The following is an 18,551-nucleotide window of genomic DNA, read 5'->3' on the forward strand; positions in this document are numbered from 1 at the left end:
CCGCCTTCACTGAAAGAAGTGAATATCTCTCTTATTCTCAAAAAAGGAAAGGACCCAGAAGATTGCGTGTCATACAGACCAATATCCTTGCTAAATGTAGATTTTAAAATCCTTTCTAAAACGTTAGCATTGAGGCTAGAAAGGGTATTGCCACCTATCATAAAGGAGGATCAGACGGGGTTTATTAAGGGCCATAGATCATCCAATAATGTTAGGGTTTTGAATATGATTCAAGCCTGCCATCAGGAAAAGATACCAGGAGTAGTAGTCTCATTTGACGAGGAAAAGGCATTCGACAGGGTTGAATGGTCATATTTGTTTTACACATTGGAAAGGTTTGGCATTGGAAAGGTGTTTACCAAATGGGTCTCAACACTGTATAATGATCCCAAAGCAGTTGTGATTACCAATGGATTAGGCTCGGATAGCTTCAGTGTGGATAGGGGCTGCCGTCAGGGAAGTCCTCTTTCGCCATTGCTATTTACGCTAATAATTGAGCCATTAGCAGAAGCTATACGGGCTGACCCTAATATAACGGCCCCGAGGATTGGTACATGTAAACATAAAACTACCCTTTATGCAGACGATGTTCTTCTATTTCTCAGTAATCCTCTGACGTCCGTGCCTCGCTTAATCCAAGTTATTAATACATTTACTGTATTTTCAGGCTATAAAATTAATTTTTCAAATTCGGAGACTATGCCAATGGGCGGCCTTGCTAGTATATCCCATTTATTGGACGGATCCTACTTTCCCTTTCGGTGGTCCCTGGAGGGTTTCTTATATTTAGGCATTTTTATCACCCCAGTATTTGGTCAGTTATACAAGGCTAACTTATTGCATTTACTGGAAAGGATAAGGCAGGACCTCCAGCGATGGGGAGACCTTCCAATTTCCTGGTTAGGTAGAATAGCACTAATTAAAATGAATGTCCTGCCCCGTCTCCTATACCCTATGAGAATGCTTCCGGTGATGCTGCCGAGGCTAGCACTACGTAAATTATATGGCTGGTTGGGTTCCTTTATCTGGAATCAAAGACAGCCCCTCATTAAGCTGAAGAAGCTACAGCTTCCACAGGCAAGGGGAAGATTGGAAATATCAGTTAAGTTCCCTATTAAGCTACATAGCCGATTGGGTCTTGTCTGACCCGCAATCAATCTGGTTGGACATCGAGGCTTCTCAAGTAAAATGCCCACTTATTAACCTCTTGTTTTCAGCCAAGAGGAAAATCATCACGGATCAATGTAAAAACCCCATTATACTAAATACAGTTAAAGCTTGGAATATAATGCAGCAAAATGAGGGCAACTCACATAAAACATCCCCCTATGCTCCGATAGTGGGAGCATGGGGATTTCAACCGGGGCTTACAGATGCCACTTTCAAACTCTGGAGATCCAGGGGTATCTCCCGTTTAGGACATCTGTTTAAAGAAGGGGTCCTGATGTCTTTTGAACAGCTGCATCAGAAATTTGGATTACCTAATGGAGACCTCTTTCGATACTTCCAAATTCGAGATTACATACAGAAGAAGACTACGCTATTAGATAGTCTTTATAAATCAGATAGAGAACGTAGAGTGTTATGGCCAATGGGAGTATCTTTGGTCAGCACTGTTTATCATTTATTACATGATGAAGTATCGGGAGATATGGACAATCTGCTTAAAACATGGGATCACGATTTGGGACTGGAAATCTCTATAGAAATGTGGAATGACATTTGGAAAATGCCAGAAGAATCTCCGTTTGCAACAGAACTCAGGCCATTCAGTTGAAGGTACTTCATAGGGCCCATACAGCACCGGACCACTTGGCAAAATTTAAGGCAGGAGCATCTCCAATGTGTCCCAAATGTAAAATAGAGGTGGACACTGTTGTACGTTGCTTATGGACCTGTCATAAGATCCGTCGATATTGGACTAAAGTTGCAAGTGCTCTGACAGAAATCTTAGGAATGGAAATTTGAGTGGATCCTGTATCTCTCCTTTTGGGATTTTTGAACTTACCCTCTTTGGATATGCACGGGAAGAGATTATTTCTTTCTGTGCAAGGAAAAATATTTTGGTAAACTGTGTGGCTGAGGGCCCCCTGGACTTTCGAATTGGCACAGAATAATCATGGAATGTATTCCCCTTGACTTCCTTACAAATATGGTGCACCAAAAGGTTGTAGGAGATGTTACCAGGGTGTGATGCATTTCTGATGATGATAGCAGCATTTCCATGGCAGCGAGCTGTGTAAATGGAGTCCACGGATGGAAGATTGACTTCCTTGATGGTCTGCACTGTGCACACCACCTTCTCTGGTTTCTTACAGTGTTGGGCAGAGCAGTTGCACACATGGACAATATGTTTTCAGTGGTGCATCTGTAGACATTGATGAGAGTCGTTATGGACATGCCAAATTTCCTGAGCTGCCTGAGCAAGAAGAGGCATTCTTGTGCCTTCTTGACCACCATATCTACATGTGAAGTCCAGGACAGGTTGTCGGTTATCATTGCTCCAATGAACTTGACGCTGTCCACCCTCTTAATCTCTGTCCCTTTGCTGTAGATGGGGCTCTGTTCTCCTCCTTTCTTTCTGAAGTCAGTGATCAGTTCTTTAGTTTTGCCGATGTTAATAGAGAGGTTGTTCTCATTGCACCATGTCACCAAGCCTCTCTATCTCTCTCTTGTATTTTGACTTGTCATTGTTAAGATATCTATCCTATTGCTGTGGTGTCATCAGTGAACTTGTAGATAGTGTTCGTTTGGATTTTGGTGACAGTCATGGGTGTACAGGGAGTAAGTATGGGACACATCCTTGGTGGAGGAGGTTCTCTAGTGTTGAATGTGTTACTGTAGAGGAGGTGCACTTACCTGCCTTTACTGATCGCAGTCTGTGAGTCAGAAAGCTGAGGATCCAGTCACAGAGGATGGAGGAGAGACCAAGGTCATTGAGTTTTGAGATCAGTCTAGAGAGGATAATGGCTATAGTCAATGAGCAGGAGTCTGACATAGGTGTCCTTGTTGTCCAGATATTCCAAGAATGAGTGCAGTGCTGGGGATATGGCATTCACTGTGGACATTGGTAAGCAAATTGTAGGGGATCGAGGCAAGCTGGGAGACTGGAGTTGATGTAGGCCATGACCAGCCTTTTGAAGCACTTAATGATTATTGAGGTCAGAGCCACTGGGCACCCCTCACTAAGGCACATTGCATGTGCTTCCTTAGATACAGGCATGATGGTGGTCTTGAAGCAGGTGGCGACTTTGGTTTGTAGGAGGGAGATGCTGAAGATGTCAATGAATATCTCCGCCAGCTGGTCTACACAGGATCTGAGTGCTCGACCGGGAACATGGCCTGGGCCTGTCGCTTTCCTTAGGATGACTCCCAGGAAGACCAGTCTGACATCTGCAGCAGTGACCGAGGGAACAGATTTGTCTGAGGCTGTCAGGGCAGGTGTCTCCGCGTCGCTGGCATTCTGCTCAAATAGAGTATAGATAGCATTGAGCATATCAGGGAGGGATGTATTGTTGCTGTACTTGATTTTGTATCCCGTAATGTTGTTTAGGCTTGCCATAGGTGACGGGAGTCTGCTTGGTGGGTTTGGGCTTCTAACTTGGTCTGATCCTGCCTCTTGGCATTCTCGATGGGTTTGCAGAAGTCCTATTTGGATTTCCCGTATTGGTCTGGGTCATCCAGCTTGAATGCTGTACGTCTGGTCTTCAGTAATGAGTGGATCTCCTCGTTCATTCAAGGTTTACAGTTGGGGAACACACGGATTGACATCTTTGGTATACAGTCCTCCACACATCTGCTAATGAAGTCCATGACGGTGGTGGCATACTCATCTAGGTTTTCCACTGAGTACTTGAACACAATACAGCCCGCCAATTCCAAGCAGACCTGGAGACAGTCTTCCACAGCCTTGGTACAGCATTGTACTTTCTTTTGTAAAGGGTCCTCCCATTTCAGCTTCTGCTTGTAAGCTGGTAGGATGAACACAGTGCTGTGATCTGATTTTCCAAAGTGTGGGCAGGGAATGAAGTCTTTGATTGTGTAGCAGTGGTCCAGAGTGTTCAGTCGTCTGGTAGGGCAGGAGATGTGTTGGTGATAGTGATAATTCATGAAATATAAATAAATTCTAACTGTGGATAAAAAATTCTGACTCATTGCCGTATAACTCTACTAGTTAAATCTCTAACCCCTTTTAACCTTCTCTCTACCTACACCCAGAGGCAGACACAGATAAAATGTGGGTATTTGTGGATGGAAAGACAGACTGGGAAGGCAGGATTTGCTGAAATGATTATTTTACTGATCAGAACACTGCTTCTGGATCTTCCTTGAGCAAATGTGCACAGTGTTACCGACACCCACTTATAAAGGTCTTTGAGTTATCAATTAAGAAGCAACTGGCTGTCTTCAGTCTTGAGATGCTCTTTACTGCAGAGAACAGAGATAAATCCTGCTTTTGCGGAGATCCAGTTGCTTTGGGCTGTCTCATTGACACCCTCAAGCTGTTCAGTTACCAAAAGCCAATCTCTCAGTTGTTGGCAAGCAGGAGGTGTTTTGATAATAGGCCACTAGTCCAGTAACCCATCAGCCACCTGTGGCCAGCCAGAGTACCATTTGTTCATATCCCTTGGCTCTAGTTCCTCTGCAAATACTGCTACTGCTTGAATAATAAGTAGGCAACACTTATAATGAGTATCAGGTTATTTGCTTTAAAGAGGTTCAGTAATCCTCAGATTTTTCAAAGTTCTTTTTCCATTTTGGTTTACAATTTAAAAATACAGGAAAAGAGAAAACACCCTGACTTTGCATAACTCTTATCTTCGTTAGCAGTTTTGATAACAAATTCTGTTGTCTAGCATGCCAGCTTTTAACACTCAAACACTATCTCTGTATGAACTATGATTCCAACACAGAGGATTAAGTTGTTGTTTTCAGCAATGTCACTGACTTTCCTCCTTCTGAATATCTTCTCTTTGAATATATCTCCTCCACAGCTTTCAACCTCGTAGTACCACAACACTGTCGCCATTTCTGTCTTGTTCCCAAAATCCACAAATAGAACTGTCCTGGCAGACTCATTGTTTCAGCCAGTTTCTAAATGTATACTGAATGTATTTCTCCTATCTTGACACTTTTTTTCTCCACTCGTCCAGTTTCTTCCCTCTTACATTAGTGATTGTTCTAATGCTTTGCACTAATTTCACAATTTCCAGTTTTCTGACCCCAATAGCATATCTTTACTGTGGATTTACAATCCCTCTGCGTGTCCATTTTCCGATCAGGATGGGCTGAAGGATATTTGCTTTCTTCAAAGGAGGCCTAAGCAATCTCCACCCTCCACCAACCTCCTTCAAGTTTGACAAACTTTAGAGAGGGAAACAAAGTTAATATTTCAAGTCTGATAAAACTGATATTAGGTGCAAAAAAAGGCATAGAATTTGGCAAATACAAAAAACACCTGAGAATTGTTAACAGTGTCGAAGTCACCAAAGGAGGACCTAGGGATTGTTTAAGAAGGGAAAAAAATAAAATGAGTGTTATATTGTGGGGAACAAAAGAACTGAACTGGAGAAGCTTCTATAAATATGGAGGAGAAAAAGGTATGGTGAAAATTCTAACGGTCAGAAATGGGGTAATTTATAATGGGGAACAAAGAAATGGCCAACAAACTAAACTCCTACTTTGTTTCAGTCTTCACAAAGGAAGGCACAAATAACATATCATAAGCGATGGGGCACACTGGATTTAGTGAAAGGCAATTCTGTGTTAGTAGAGAAATGATAATTTGTAAGGGCATTTGTACAGAGGTCAAAAGAGGAAGGGCCCTAATATAATTAATATTAGTATTTAATTTTAAGGGCAATCCAAGCGTTTAATTTGAAGGAGTAAGTCACTGAACAAAAGCTCAAGGCTGTGATATACTATTCCTGCTCTGTTTGGGAAGATGGACAAAGTTTCAGTGCCAGAATATGTGTAGGTGTCTCCAGCTGCAACTCCTGGAGATGAGTTTTGGAATTGGAGCAGCAGCGGAGTTACACTGGAGGCTCTATGAGGCTGAGTATTGTAGATAGCATATACAGAATGGTCACTCTGTAATGTAAAACTTCACAAGCAGAAAGGGAATGGAGTCATCTGTGGCCATTCACTTGAAAAACAGATATACAGAGGAACCTCTATTATCTGAACGAGATGGGTGGGCAGTATTTCGTTTGAATAATCGATTATTCGTTTAATTGGTTCAGTGCCTTACCTCTGGGGCTCAGAGTTTTCTGTTAAGTCCGCTCCCTGTTCAGGAGATGAGGCAGCAGCACACCGCACGAGCCCCCCCCCCCCCCCCAACCCTACCCTGTCCAACACCACCTTCCCTGACCTGCCCCGTCAACCCAGTCCAACACTGCCCTCCAAACCCGTCCAACACCGCCCCCCCAAAACCCGTCCAACACCGCCCCCCCCCCCACAAACCTGTCCAACACCACCCCTGCCTGCCCTGTCCAACTCCGCCCCCAAACCCATCTAACAGCGCTTTCCCCGTCCACCCCCAGTAGCCAAACCAGTTCACCCCCCCCACCCACCCAAAACCATTCAACACCACCCCCCATCTGCCCCTACCCGTGTGCTGCCGCCCTCTCTCTGGTACAGCCAGACTGGACACTAACAAGGCTGCTGCTGCTGCTCCATAGTACACGCACGCACACCTTTTACTGCAACATTTTGACAAGTTCCACCTTTGCCCTGTACAGGGCAATGTTGGAGAGAATGTGGGTAGAGAGGGCTGGAGGTCAGTCATTTGGAGACAGTGCCTAGGGCTGTCCAGGACTGTTCTCAGCAGCATTTCAGTAAGCCAAGTTCACTTTTAATCACTGTAAACAGAAGACGCAATTGGTGTTGTAAATATGTTTTTGATGTAATGTTTCTGTCAGGACCTCAAGATCTCCTTCAAATAATCGAGGTTCCTCTGTACTGCTTTGAATACTGTTTAGATTAGATTACTTACAGTGTGGAAACCGGCCCTTCAGCCCAATACTGACCCGCCGAAGCGTAACCCACCCAGACCCATCCCCCTACATTTACCTCTGCCCCTAACACTACAGGCAATTTAGTATGGCGAATTCACCTAACCTGCACATTTTTGGACTGTGGGAGGAAACCGAAGCACCCGGAGGAAACCCACGGAGACACTGGGAGAATGTGCAAACTCCACACAGACAGTCGCCTGAGGCGGGAATTGAACCCGGGTCTCTGGCTCTGTGAGGCAGCTGTGCTAACCACTGTGCCACCGTGCCATAAAGTCACCAGTCAATCTCCCAAGCTCCAGTGAAAAAAGTCCCAACCTCTCCCTGTAACTGAAACTTTACATTCCTGGTAAATCTTTTTTGAACCCCTTCAAGCTTGATAGAAAGTGTGTGAATACAGTAATTATAGTGGATTCAATAGGAAGGGGAATAGATAGGTGTTTCTGTGGCAGCAAACAAGACTTCAAGATGATTTGTTGCTCCCTGATGCTAGGGTCAAGAATACCAGGAGCCAGCTACAGGACATTTGGAGAGGGAGGGTGAACAATCATTGATTGTTGTACTAATCAGTACCAATAATATAGGTTTTTTTAAAAAGGATGGAGTCATGAAAGCAGCATTTAGGGAGATAGGTAGGTAGTCAGTTGAAAAGTAAAACATCGAAGGTAGTAGTCTCAAGATTACTGCTAGTACCACATGCTGGTCAGAGTAGAAATAGCAGGATATATCAGATGAATAGATGGCTAAAGAGAGAGGGTAAGAGCGATGGTTCCAGATTCCTGGAACTTTGGGAATGGTTCTGGGTGAGGTGGGATCAAAATAAGTTGAATGAGTTACACCTGACAGGACTGAAATTGATGTCCTGGAGGTGGGAACTTACTAGAGTAGTTAGGGAGGTTTAAACCAGAGGGCAGGGAGATTGGGACAGAAGAGAGGGAAACAAGGGGGAGAAAAAGAATAAGAAAACTGATATGTAGAGCATTGAAGGGCAAGAATCAAACAGGACCACAGCAAATGTGAGGGATTGGCTGTGCTGAGGGACAAGAATGTCCAAAATCTCTACATAAGGGATGAATAAAAAGCTGTGGTGAAACGTAAAGTGGTAGGATTAATATCATGGCGTATGTATGATTTACAATGATAATGTCTGAGTTGCATTGGAAAAATACAAAAGTTCTAACCTAGTGTGAAGAGAATGTATATCAGTTGAGCTGTAAATTCAGACTTCTTGCCTTGGAGTTTGTGGAATCTAAGAAAACTACTTTGAGAGACTAAATAGAAATAGACTCTAAACATTCAACAAAGCAGAAGTCACAAAAGAACAGTGAGTACAGTATATTAAAGATGAATGAAGATGATTTACTGAAAGTTAGGAAGCAGCAGCAGAGATTTGATTGGCCTCGAGCTATAGAAGGTGTACCATGGAATGTACAAGGGTTTCAGAAGCACAAGCTGAGTTAAGTGCAAAAACAGGAGATTTTGCAAAGGTGGTCTTGGTGTTAGCGAGATCTGTAATTGGAAGATAATCCAGGTCAAATATGACAAGCCTGCCAAACCATTCAACAGGATCGTGGCTTATCTGTGCCCTGTCTCACCTACCCTTTCAGACCAGCTCAGCATAGCTGTCAACACCCTGATGTTTCAAAATCTACCTACGTCCTCTTTAAAGACTCCACAACTCCACATTCACTACCTTATGGGAGAAGATGTACCTTAATATCTTGGTTTTAAATGAGAGTCCCCTTATTCTGTCATTATTTTGAGATTTCCTGTTTAATGGAAACATCTTCTCAACATCTACCCGGTCAAACCTCCTCAGAATCTTGAATTTTTCATTAAGATCACCCCTCATTCTTCCAGATACCTAATGAATAAAGATGTGTTTAGCCATTATTGATAAGCTCACCGTTTCATCCCAGGAATTAGCTCAGTACATCTCTCTTGAACAGTCTCCAATGTTAGTAAATCCTTTTTTTTAAATGCAGAATCAACACCACACAGAAAACACCAATTATGGCCTAACAACACCCTATACAATTGTAACAAGACTTCATGAGTACAAAATACACATGCCCTAGTAATAAATTCCTTTTTCTTTCTTAATTACTTGTTACACCTGCACAGTAACCCTTTGTGCTTCGTGCATAAGATCTTCCAAATCCCTTTATTTGCATTTCTACATTAAACTCCCTCTGCCAAGATTTTACCCACTCTCAACTTATTTTATCCCCTTGCAGATTTCCATATTGCAACATGTCCTCCCACCTATTTTATATCACCAGCAAATTTGAATATTGTGCCCTTTCCTCCAAGACTCTATAGATAGTAAGCCCTAGGACTGATCTTTGTGGCATTCCGTAAGTTCCACCTCTCCAACCTGAAAAAGGCCCATTAATCCAAACTCTGCCTTCTGTACATTAACCAGTCGTCATCCATGCTAATACATTACCCCCAATGCCATGAGCATCTACCTTGTACCACTGTCATGTGGCACCTTATCCAGTTCCCTTTGGAAATCCAAACACAATACATTTACAATTCCCCTTTATCATCCTGCTTGTCCTATCCTCATAGAACTCTAGCACTTTGTCAAACAAGAATTCCCATAACAAAATGTTTATGTTCAGTTGCATTAAGCTTTGCTAAATATCTTGCTGTGTTTTTCTTTGATAAGACTCCTAACACTATTCCTATGACATGTTAGGCTAACAGGCCTGTAGGTGTCTGCTCCCTGTCTCCTCCTATTGAACAAGGGCATCACGTGTTCTGTTCTCTAATCCACTGGAACCCTCAAGGTATCCAGTTAGGTCTGGAATGTTTCGACCAATACCTCTACTATTTCTGCAGCCATTTCCTTTAAAGACAATGCCTTGGGGTCATGTATGTTGTCTGCCTTTTATCCTGTTGATTTGTAAAATAATTTATTGTTGTGACAGAGACTATTTCAAGATCTTTCCTCCCATTAGCACCTTGCTTATCTGTTACCACCAAAATGTTTGTAGTGTCTTCCAACATGAAGGATGATGCAAAATATTGGTTTAAGTTATCTGCCATTTCCTTATACTCCATTATCAATTTTCCACCCTCTTGGTTGCTATGTTCAGTCAGGTCTCAATTTTCTTGCTTGTCCCATTTTAAGCCAAAGCAATTTAGTGGGCACGTATGTTTTGAGCTGACAAGGTGCAAGAGCTAACATAATTAATGCCTTTTGAATATATTTTACTTGTGTCCTTTTGTTAGCATTATTTGTTTTAATTCAAACCATTTCTGAACTTACAAGTTGTAATTCTGCTTTGCTAGGTGCGGAGTTCTAAGAGTTGCATCTCCCAATTATGCCAAGCTGGCAGTGGATGAAATGAATGGAAAAGAATATCATGGGAAGCCAATTAAAGTCCATCTGGCAAAAATCTCAGGAGATCATATGTTATCTGTACTTAAAAATCATTCACAACCATCGTTAAATGTGCGCACACTAAAAGACCATGTTATAAAGGACACCAACATCAAAGGAAAAAGTCAGTCTGAGCCTTGTACTCCTCCATTATCAACAAGAGTTCTTAACGCAGCCTCTCATAAGGTATTGAAAGCAGAAATTTGCTGTTATGCTATAATAGATAACCATGTTAAAGATTAAGTGAATTCAGTTTTATATCTGTGCATGTACACTTTCATGGTGAAGGGCATGTGAACATTGGAAAGAATGCTACTGGACAACAAACCTTTAATTTAGTAATCATGTTTAAATAATGGAGCAATCTAGGGAAATAATTATAAGCTTGGATAGTAAGGCAAGCTGAAGTATCAAATTGTGACTTCAGACTGCACAGATCCATCAAAGGCTCATAACCATCTGAACAAATATTTTTTTAACAGGTGGATGCAAAGCTGCTTTAACCATTTAGGTCATATCCACGAGATGGCCTGTGGAATTTCTTTTTGCATTGACCTCCTTATTTGGATTGCCAATAGCATGAATCCCAGGAAGACATGAGGAGGACTGTCCCCTTTCCTCCAACAGTTTGGCAACAACTCCCCGCCCAAACCTCTCATGGAGAAGCGGCCCTAATTTTCTCTCCGAGAGTTGGTCACCCTGACCTAGGATTCCAACACCTCTGGGAGCAAATCTAAGTATTTAAAAGATGGGCACGGAGAGGGATCAGACTACTAGTAATTAATGACCCTAGAATCCTTAAGGGCATGTGTGTTGTCATTGCAATTTTGAGTCTTTATTCAAGGCTGGACAATGGGATTGGAAAGTTAGTGGCTATTTTGGACTGCCATTGATGAGGTGGCCTGAAGGGCCTTTTGCTGCGTTGTAGATCTCTATAATTCTAGTCCTTAATATATCAGATAATATGTGTTCCTTTTTAGTATTGTGTTTTAATCCTTTGGTATATCACAACCAAGCATATCTTTAAATGCTAAGTATCCCTTAGATCATCCAGTTTTGCTAGACATGCCAAAAGCATACCAAAATGTCAAAAGAAAAATATTACCTCAGGATATGTCATTTTCATAATAGCATATTACTTAGCTGTCGTAGAAAATCCCTAATCTACTTTGCGTGTGTTACCAGATTAACAGAAGGAAATACAAACAGATGCAGTGTGTACAGGACATTCCCTCAGCAATAGGGACATTCATTCCTGCAAATTCTGCTAATTTAAGTAGCTTTAACAAACTGATGAAGACTCTCTTGGAAATGCATCCTGAAGCAAACAGGTCAGAAAAAAATGAATAAGTTTTTCTTGTAATTAAATATCTAATCAGGAGCAAGTTGTCTGCAGTGCATTCATAAATACCTACAAAATCTGCTCATCTGAAGTGATTCTCCTTTGCAGGGCTCATATTATTTCATAAAAAATTACCCTCAGTTATACTTTTAAGTGGTACTTTGAACATGTTATTTCATTAATGAATTATGCTTAATTTGTATAGATATGTGATAGAATTATTTGGTGTCCTGCTTTATGTTTAATATTTCCATGCAAAAAAAAAACTGGGTTCTTCAATGTTCTTAGCACTGGTTTTAATTTAAAAATGATAAGACAAAACATTCCAAATTCCCCCATCCCCCTTGAAGTTACTAGTTTTCAGTGGTTCCACTGTACAGGAATGACAGTGCGCTTAGGATCATCAAACTTATCAGGTGAGCCTAAAAGGCATAGTTTGGTCAGGCTGTTTAACTTTGGTGTCATCACTGCCACATCTAGTTCAGTTCTTGTTTGATGCCCAGGTGAATCACAGTCTGGTGTCCAGAAATGGGATCCCTGGCTTAATTTTCCCCTCCTCTAGTACATTGTACTCTTAGGTTATAGCTGAGGTGAGCCAACACAGCACACATTGGCCTGTAACCTTCTGATTTGAATGCCTTAAGCGCACATTGACCTTAGTACTTGAACGTTTAAGGGAAACAAAATGCAGCCTATATTATAGGGTCAAAGTCAGAAGTCACACAACACTAGGTTATAGTCCAACAGGTTTATTTGAAATCACACAAGCTTTCGGAGAGCAACCCCTTCATCTTTCCAACACCAGCACCTCCACATCATACTTTATTAGGATGGAATGTAGTACATTATTTCAACAGTGCATTCATCTGAGATTATAGTTTAATTGAGTATTTTCATGTTATTTCATTGTTATAATTTGTGTTTTGAATTGTGTTTAGGAATGATATTGTTCAAGCACTGAAGGAAGTGAAATCAAATAACAAGGGATTTCTGAGTGGCCTGGCTCTAAACACAATTGTACAACTGGCTTCTGCTATCTTGAAAAGGCACTTGTCTGCAAATAACAAAGAATAAAGAGTATGTTATCATTGTATCTTACCATTGATGTTAAATTGAAATAATATAAGATACATTGAATATATTATATACATATGTTATGCCTTTAATCCTGAGGTTGGTGTGAAACCTATTTATGTCAAGTGCAAAATGGACTTACTGGAGACCTTCAATGAAAAGTGAATTGTAGTGTAAAACAGGCTGCTGTCATGATCCCATTTTACACTGTTGGTGTAGATTCATTTCATCCCTGTTTGTCATATATAATTACGTTAACTGTCTACATGTTTTAGCACTGATCAGTGATCCAAATGTGGTTTGGTGCTTTAAAAGCCTCTTCTATTTACCAAAACCGAATCACCTCCTTGACCTCTGGGAAGAAGACATTGACTTGGCTTTCTCCAATAATTGTTGAATGGAAGTTGCTTCTCCAGAGTAACGAGTATCCAGAGTCAGGCATTCTGGTCGTAGCTGTCCAGCTGATGGATTGTGTCCGAGACTGCATGAAGCTATCATTAAATTATCTGCCAGTACCTACACTTACAGAGTAGTGTAAGACAAGGGATTTAATAAGGTATCTTTCTCTTGTCATATGAGTTTATGTCTCGAGCTTCTCAAGTCATTGACTACTGTAGGTACTGAGAGCTCTGGCAAAGTAAAACCAGTTACAAATCAGTTTAGCAAATTCTCGTGACTGAACAATTACAGAAATTCCAGAATAGTTTTTCTCGTTACTGTGACAAATAACAAAACTGAAATATTCACACTGTCTACTTCCTTTTTGATCAGATTCTATCCCAGAAATCTAACCACCACTATCTTAATTCCCATTTTAGGCCAAATCTAATTTCTAATAGCCATTGTTAGATCCAGCTTACTGTGGACATGAACTTTCTTGTTGTATTGTTCATTTTGACTTCAAGAAACAGAATATAACCAGACTCTCTTGGCCCCGAGCCCTGTTAATCTCAAATAATAATTTGAAATCTAATGTTGAACTTGCTTTCATGCATCTTCTTACAGCTGTAACCCAGTATGTCTCGCTCTGACTAAACACCCTATGATCTGTACGACCTTGTATGTTAGGATTGACCTGTACTGCTCTCAAAACAAAACTTTTCACTGTACTAAGGTGCATGTGACAACAATAAATTAAATCAAATCAAATCAGTCACAGAATTATGTAACATAAGAGTTGTGCAGCCATTACGTCTGTGCCACTAATCCAAACTATAGACAAATGTGAATAAGGCGAAGTTAATACTGAATTGTCCAAATTACTTTTTCCTGCTTAAGGTAGTTTGTACAAACCTAATCGCCGCAAGCGATTTTAGTACTGTTGCCCTACTAATTTAATCTGCGGTCAATTCTGCTATAACACTTGTTTCTTCAATGTGAATTGGCCATAAATCAATTGAAGAAATTAAACCACCATTTGTACAATACAAACTTTCCTTATCTGTATTGACTATAGCACGATTCCGGTCCTATTGGTTTACACAGTGCTGTTTTTGCACGATTATTTTGTAAAGCAGGGTCACACGGGAACGGAACTATCGAATTATACAAGAACAGATTGTATTGAAAGATAAGTTTAATTTTTAACTGGTAACCTGTTATATTTTCTTTATTTTGTACATGAGCTGTAAGCATCTCTGATAGGCCAGCATTTATTGCCCCTTGAGAAAGTTGAATAGCTGCAATCTTTGTAATGTTGGTACATCGGAGGAGCTGTTAATTAGCGTTCCAAGATTTTGACCCAGCAATGAAGGCTTGGCCATATATTTCTGAGTCAACATAATGCATGACTTGTAAATAATGATGTTCCCTACTACCTTTGTTCGTCGTAGTGCTAGAGATCATAAGTTTAGAATGTGCTGCTGAAGAAAATTTTGCAACTTTCTGGAGTGCATTTCTTTATTCATTTGTAGAATGAGGAATTGAAAGCAGGGCCAGTATTTATTACCCATCTCCAGTTGCCCTTGAGAAAATGGGAATGAACTACCTTCTTGAACTACTGTAAACCAATTGGTGTAGGTAGACTCACTATGCCTATAAACGCAAATTATTGTGGATGCTGAAAATATGAAACAAACAAAATGCTGGAGAAACTCAGCAGATTTGACATCATCTGTAAAAAGAAATAGTTAATTTTCTGAGAATTGTTTGACTGTTATTCAGAACTGAAAGATGTTGTAAAATAGGGTTTTTTTGCCTCTCTCAAAAGTATAAAAAAACTTTTCAGTTCTGAAGAGCCAGACCAGACTCAAAACATTAACTCTGTTTCTCTCCATAGATGTTGCCGGACATACTGAATTCTCCAGCATTCCATAAGATCTTTTGAAAGGATAACCCAGGATTTTACCCAGTGACATTGAAGAAACCGCAATATATTTCCAAGTCAAAAATGGTGAATTATTTGGAGGGGAACTTGCAAGGGGTTATGATTCCATGTATCTGATGCATTTGTCTTTTCTAGAAATAGTAGTCATACTTTTGGTCGAAGCCTGAGGAGCCCATAGTAAATTTCTGCAGCGCTTGTAAATGGTACACACTGCTGCTACTGAGCATTGGTAAAAGTTTGTGGCTTTGATGCCAATCAAACAAACTGTTTTGTCGTGGATGCTGACAAGCTGTTTCAGTATTATTGGAGCTGTTGTCATCCAATCAATTGGAGAAAGTTCTGACACAGTGCTGACTTGAGGGATATGGGCCAAGTGCTGGCAAACTGAATTAGATTTGGTTAGGATATCTGGTCGGCATGGACAAGTTGGACCGAAGGTCTTTTTCCATGCTGTACATCCCTATGACTCTATGACTTGCGCCTTGTGGATGGTGGGTAGACTTTGAGGAGTCAGGAGATGAGTTACTCAATGCAAAGTTCCTTTCCCCTGTCCTGCTTTTGTGGCAGTATGTTTTAATCACAAGCCCGGTTTTGTTTCTGTTCGGTGGTAGCACCCTAGGATGTAGATAGGTTAAGAGTTATTACTACACATGGTGCTCCAGTGGATGAGGGAATGAATACTTAACATTGTGCATTGGTGCCAATTAGCAGGTCTGTTTTGCCTTTGATGGCATTGGCTACCTTCAGTGTTAATAGAGCTGCACTCATCCTGGTAAATGGGGGGAGTTTTCTACTTCATTCATCATGTATGATTTGTAGATAGTGGACAGGCTGTTGGAATTCAGAAAATGAGTGTGTGCGCCACAGAATGCCTGGTCTCTGACTTGCTGTTCAAAATATTTTTATTGTACCTTGTCTAAGTAATTTTGTGATTGGTAGTTAATCTTCATGATAATGCTGGTAAGAGAATCAATTATGGCAATGTCATTAATTGTCAAGAAATGATGATTGGATTCTCTTTTGTTAGGATGGTCATTGTTGGCTCTTGATTGCTATCAACATTAATTATCCCAAACCTGAACATTGTCTAGGTCTTGCTGCATTGTCTGTGATGTTGTGAATGGAGCCAAACATTATAATCATCAGTGAATATTGGATTTTGATAGAAGAAAAATCATTGATGAACAGTTGAAATTGTTTGGGCCTTTCTGCTGCCCTAAGTATCTCCTAGAGTGATGTTTTAGGACTGAGATGATTTGACTACAACTTCTTTGTGCTCATGACTCCAGCCAACTCGTGAGTTTTGTTGAGATTCCTGTTGACTTCAGTTTTACTAGGGTAGTTTGATGCCACACTGTCTGTAGTTGTGATCCTGATGGAACCCAATTGGGGATCAGTGAGCTGGTTATGGATGAGTAAGTGTAATTTGTCCATACTATCAGTAACATCTACTGCTTTTCTGATTGAGAGAGTAGATTGATAGGATGGTAATCTGCTGATTTGAATTTGCCTTTCTATTTATGGCCACTTTTACATATTGTTGTGTGCTGGTGTGATAGCTATATTGGAACAGCTTGGCTCGAGATGTAGCAAGTTCTCAAGCACCACATCACAGCAACAAAGATTGGCTTGGGAGAGTGTACGACACTGATTCACAGTCAGGATAGTTCGGCTAAGTATTTATTATGAAACTAGGTTGCAGTGACCATTTTACACTACTTCTAGTATGGAAGATTAAGGAGTGATTTCAACTCTTTCGATGGCTGGGTGTCAGTGCAAAGAAGCAGGAAAGGTTAATAAGTTGCTAAAGGAATGAAAGTTTGATGGTACTAAAGACAGGAAATAGTAATACATTAGATGGGAATAAATTAAAATAGATTGCAATTAAGGAGCATGAAGATATGCTCAGGAATGATAGAGTGGTGATTTTAATGGACTTTACTCACCTAAGTATCAACTAGGATATCGCTAAAGTAAAGGGAAAGGATAAGGTGCAAATTGTTCAGGAAATTTTCTTGACCAGTATAATCTCAATCCAATTAGGGAGCATGTATTGCTGAAATTGATGCTGAAAAATGTGGAGGACTGAATGGATCAGTGTCTGGGGGAATGTGTGTAAAAAAAATAATTGTGTGTTATAAGGTAAGGTGGTCAAGAAGGCACATGGCATGCTTGCCTTCATGCATTGGCATATATGGACAAATGAATCATTTCCATTGGAGTTACAATAAAAAAAGGATGACCGCATGCCTTCAGTCAGAGCAAAGAATATAAAAATTGGCAAGTTGCGTTGCAGTTGTATAGAACTTTAGTTCGGCTGCATTTGGAATATTCCGCACATTTCTGTTTGCCACAATATCAGAAGGGTATTGGAGGCTTTGGAGCTGGTATAGAAAAAGTTTACCAGGATGCTTCCTGGTTTGGAGGGAGAAATCCCCCTTGTCTTCACTTAACACCCCACCAGTCTCCGCATCCAACACATCATCCTTAAACACTTCTGCCAACTCCAACTAGAACCCACCACCAAGAACATCTTCCCCTCCCCACCCCTCTCTGTCTTCTGCAAGAACCAGTACCTTCGGTCCTTGGTTTACTCCACTCTCCCCACTGACTGCCCCGAACACACAGGTGCCTTCCCCTGCAACCGGAAAAGGTGCAAAACCAGCTGGTACATCACTCCCTTCATCTCTATCCAGGGCCCCAAACAGTTCTTCCAGGTGAGATAGAGATTCACTTACCTCTCTTCCAACCTAGTTTACTGCATCACGTGCTCCCGATGGGGAGACCAAACATAAACTTAAGGAACAGTTCGCTGAGCATCACAGCCAGGCCCGCAGCAGCCGACCGGACCTCCCAGTCACTGCCTATTTTAATTCCCCTTCTCACTCCCTTTCCGACGTGACCTCCTTGGCCTTTTCCATTGCCACAACGAACCACAATGCAAATTGGGGGAACAACACCTCATCTTTCACCTGGGCACCCTACAGCCCGGACAATTCAACATTGAGTTCTCCAGTTTCAAAACACTTCCCTTCCCAGCTCCCCAACTGCACCCTGCCACCAACCAGATTAATTCTTCCCATTTACCAACTCCCTGCCCCCACCTCCCACTTTATCTGCAGCTCCACCGACACCTATACCCAGTCCTTAAGACGGGTTATACCTGAAATGTCAACTTCTCCACCTCCTGATGCAATGTCCTTCCAGCCTCCTGCATGTCTACTAATGAGGAAAGACTTGACAAACTTGGTTTGTTTTAACTTGAACGTTGAAGGCTGAGGGGGTGACCTGATAGAAGTTGACAAAATTATGAGAGACGTGGATAGTCTGAGTCTTTTTTGCAGGGTAGAAATGGCAGTACAAATTTTAGGTTAATAAGGTGAGACTGAACAGGATTAGACAGCA

The 18,551-nt window shown here is 41.2% G+C and overlaps 1 protein-coding gene across 1 annotated transcript in view; it reads left to right on the plus strand.

The window, feature by feature from the left end:
• rbm44 (RNA binding motif protein 44) overlaps positions 1-18,551 on the plus strand; it is a 77,311-nt gene that overhangs the window by 56,145 nt on the left and 2,615 nt on the right. Inside the window, exons 11-13 of the mRNA XM_087989455.1 lie at positions 10,314-10,590; positions 11,590-11,735; positions 12,685-12,823. Coding sequence (XP_087845581.1) covers positions 10,314-10,590; positions 11,590-11,735; positions 12,685-12,820 — 559 coding nt within the window. The 3' untranslated portion in view covers positions 12,821-12,823. The remainder of the gene's footprint in view (positions 1-10,313; positions 10,591-11,589; positions 11,736-12,684; positions 12,824-18,551) is intronic.

This window comes from Chiloscyllium plagiosum, unplaced genomic scaffold (genome assembly GCF_037043375.1).
Source record: "Chiloscyllium plagiosum isolate Xiang-an unplaced genomic scaffold, Cpla_swu_hap1 HiC_scaffold_7, whole genome shotgun sequence".
NCBI classification, from domain to species: Eukaryota; Metazoa; Chordata; class Chondrichthyes; order Orectolobiformes; family Hemiscylliidae; genus Chiloscyllium; species Chiloscyllium plagiosum.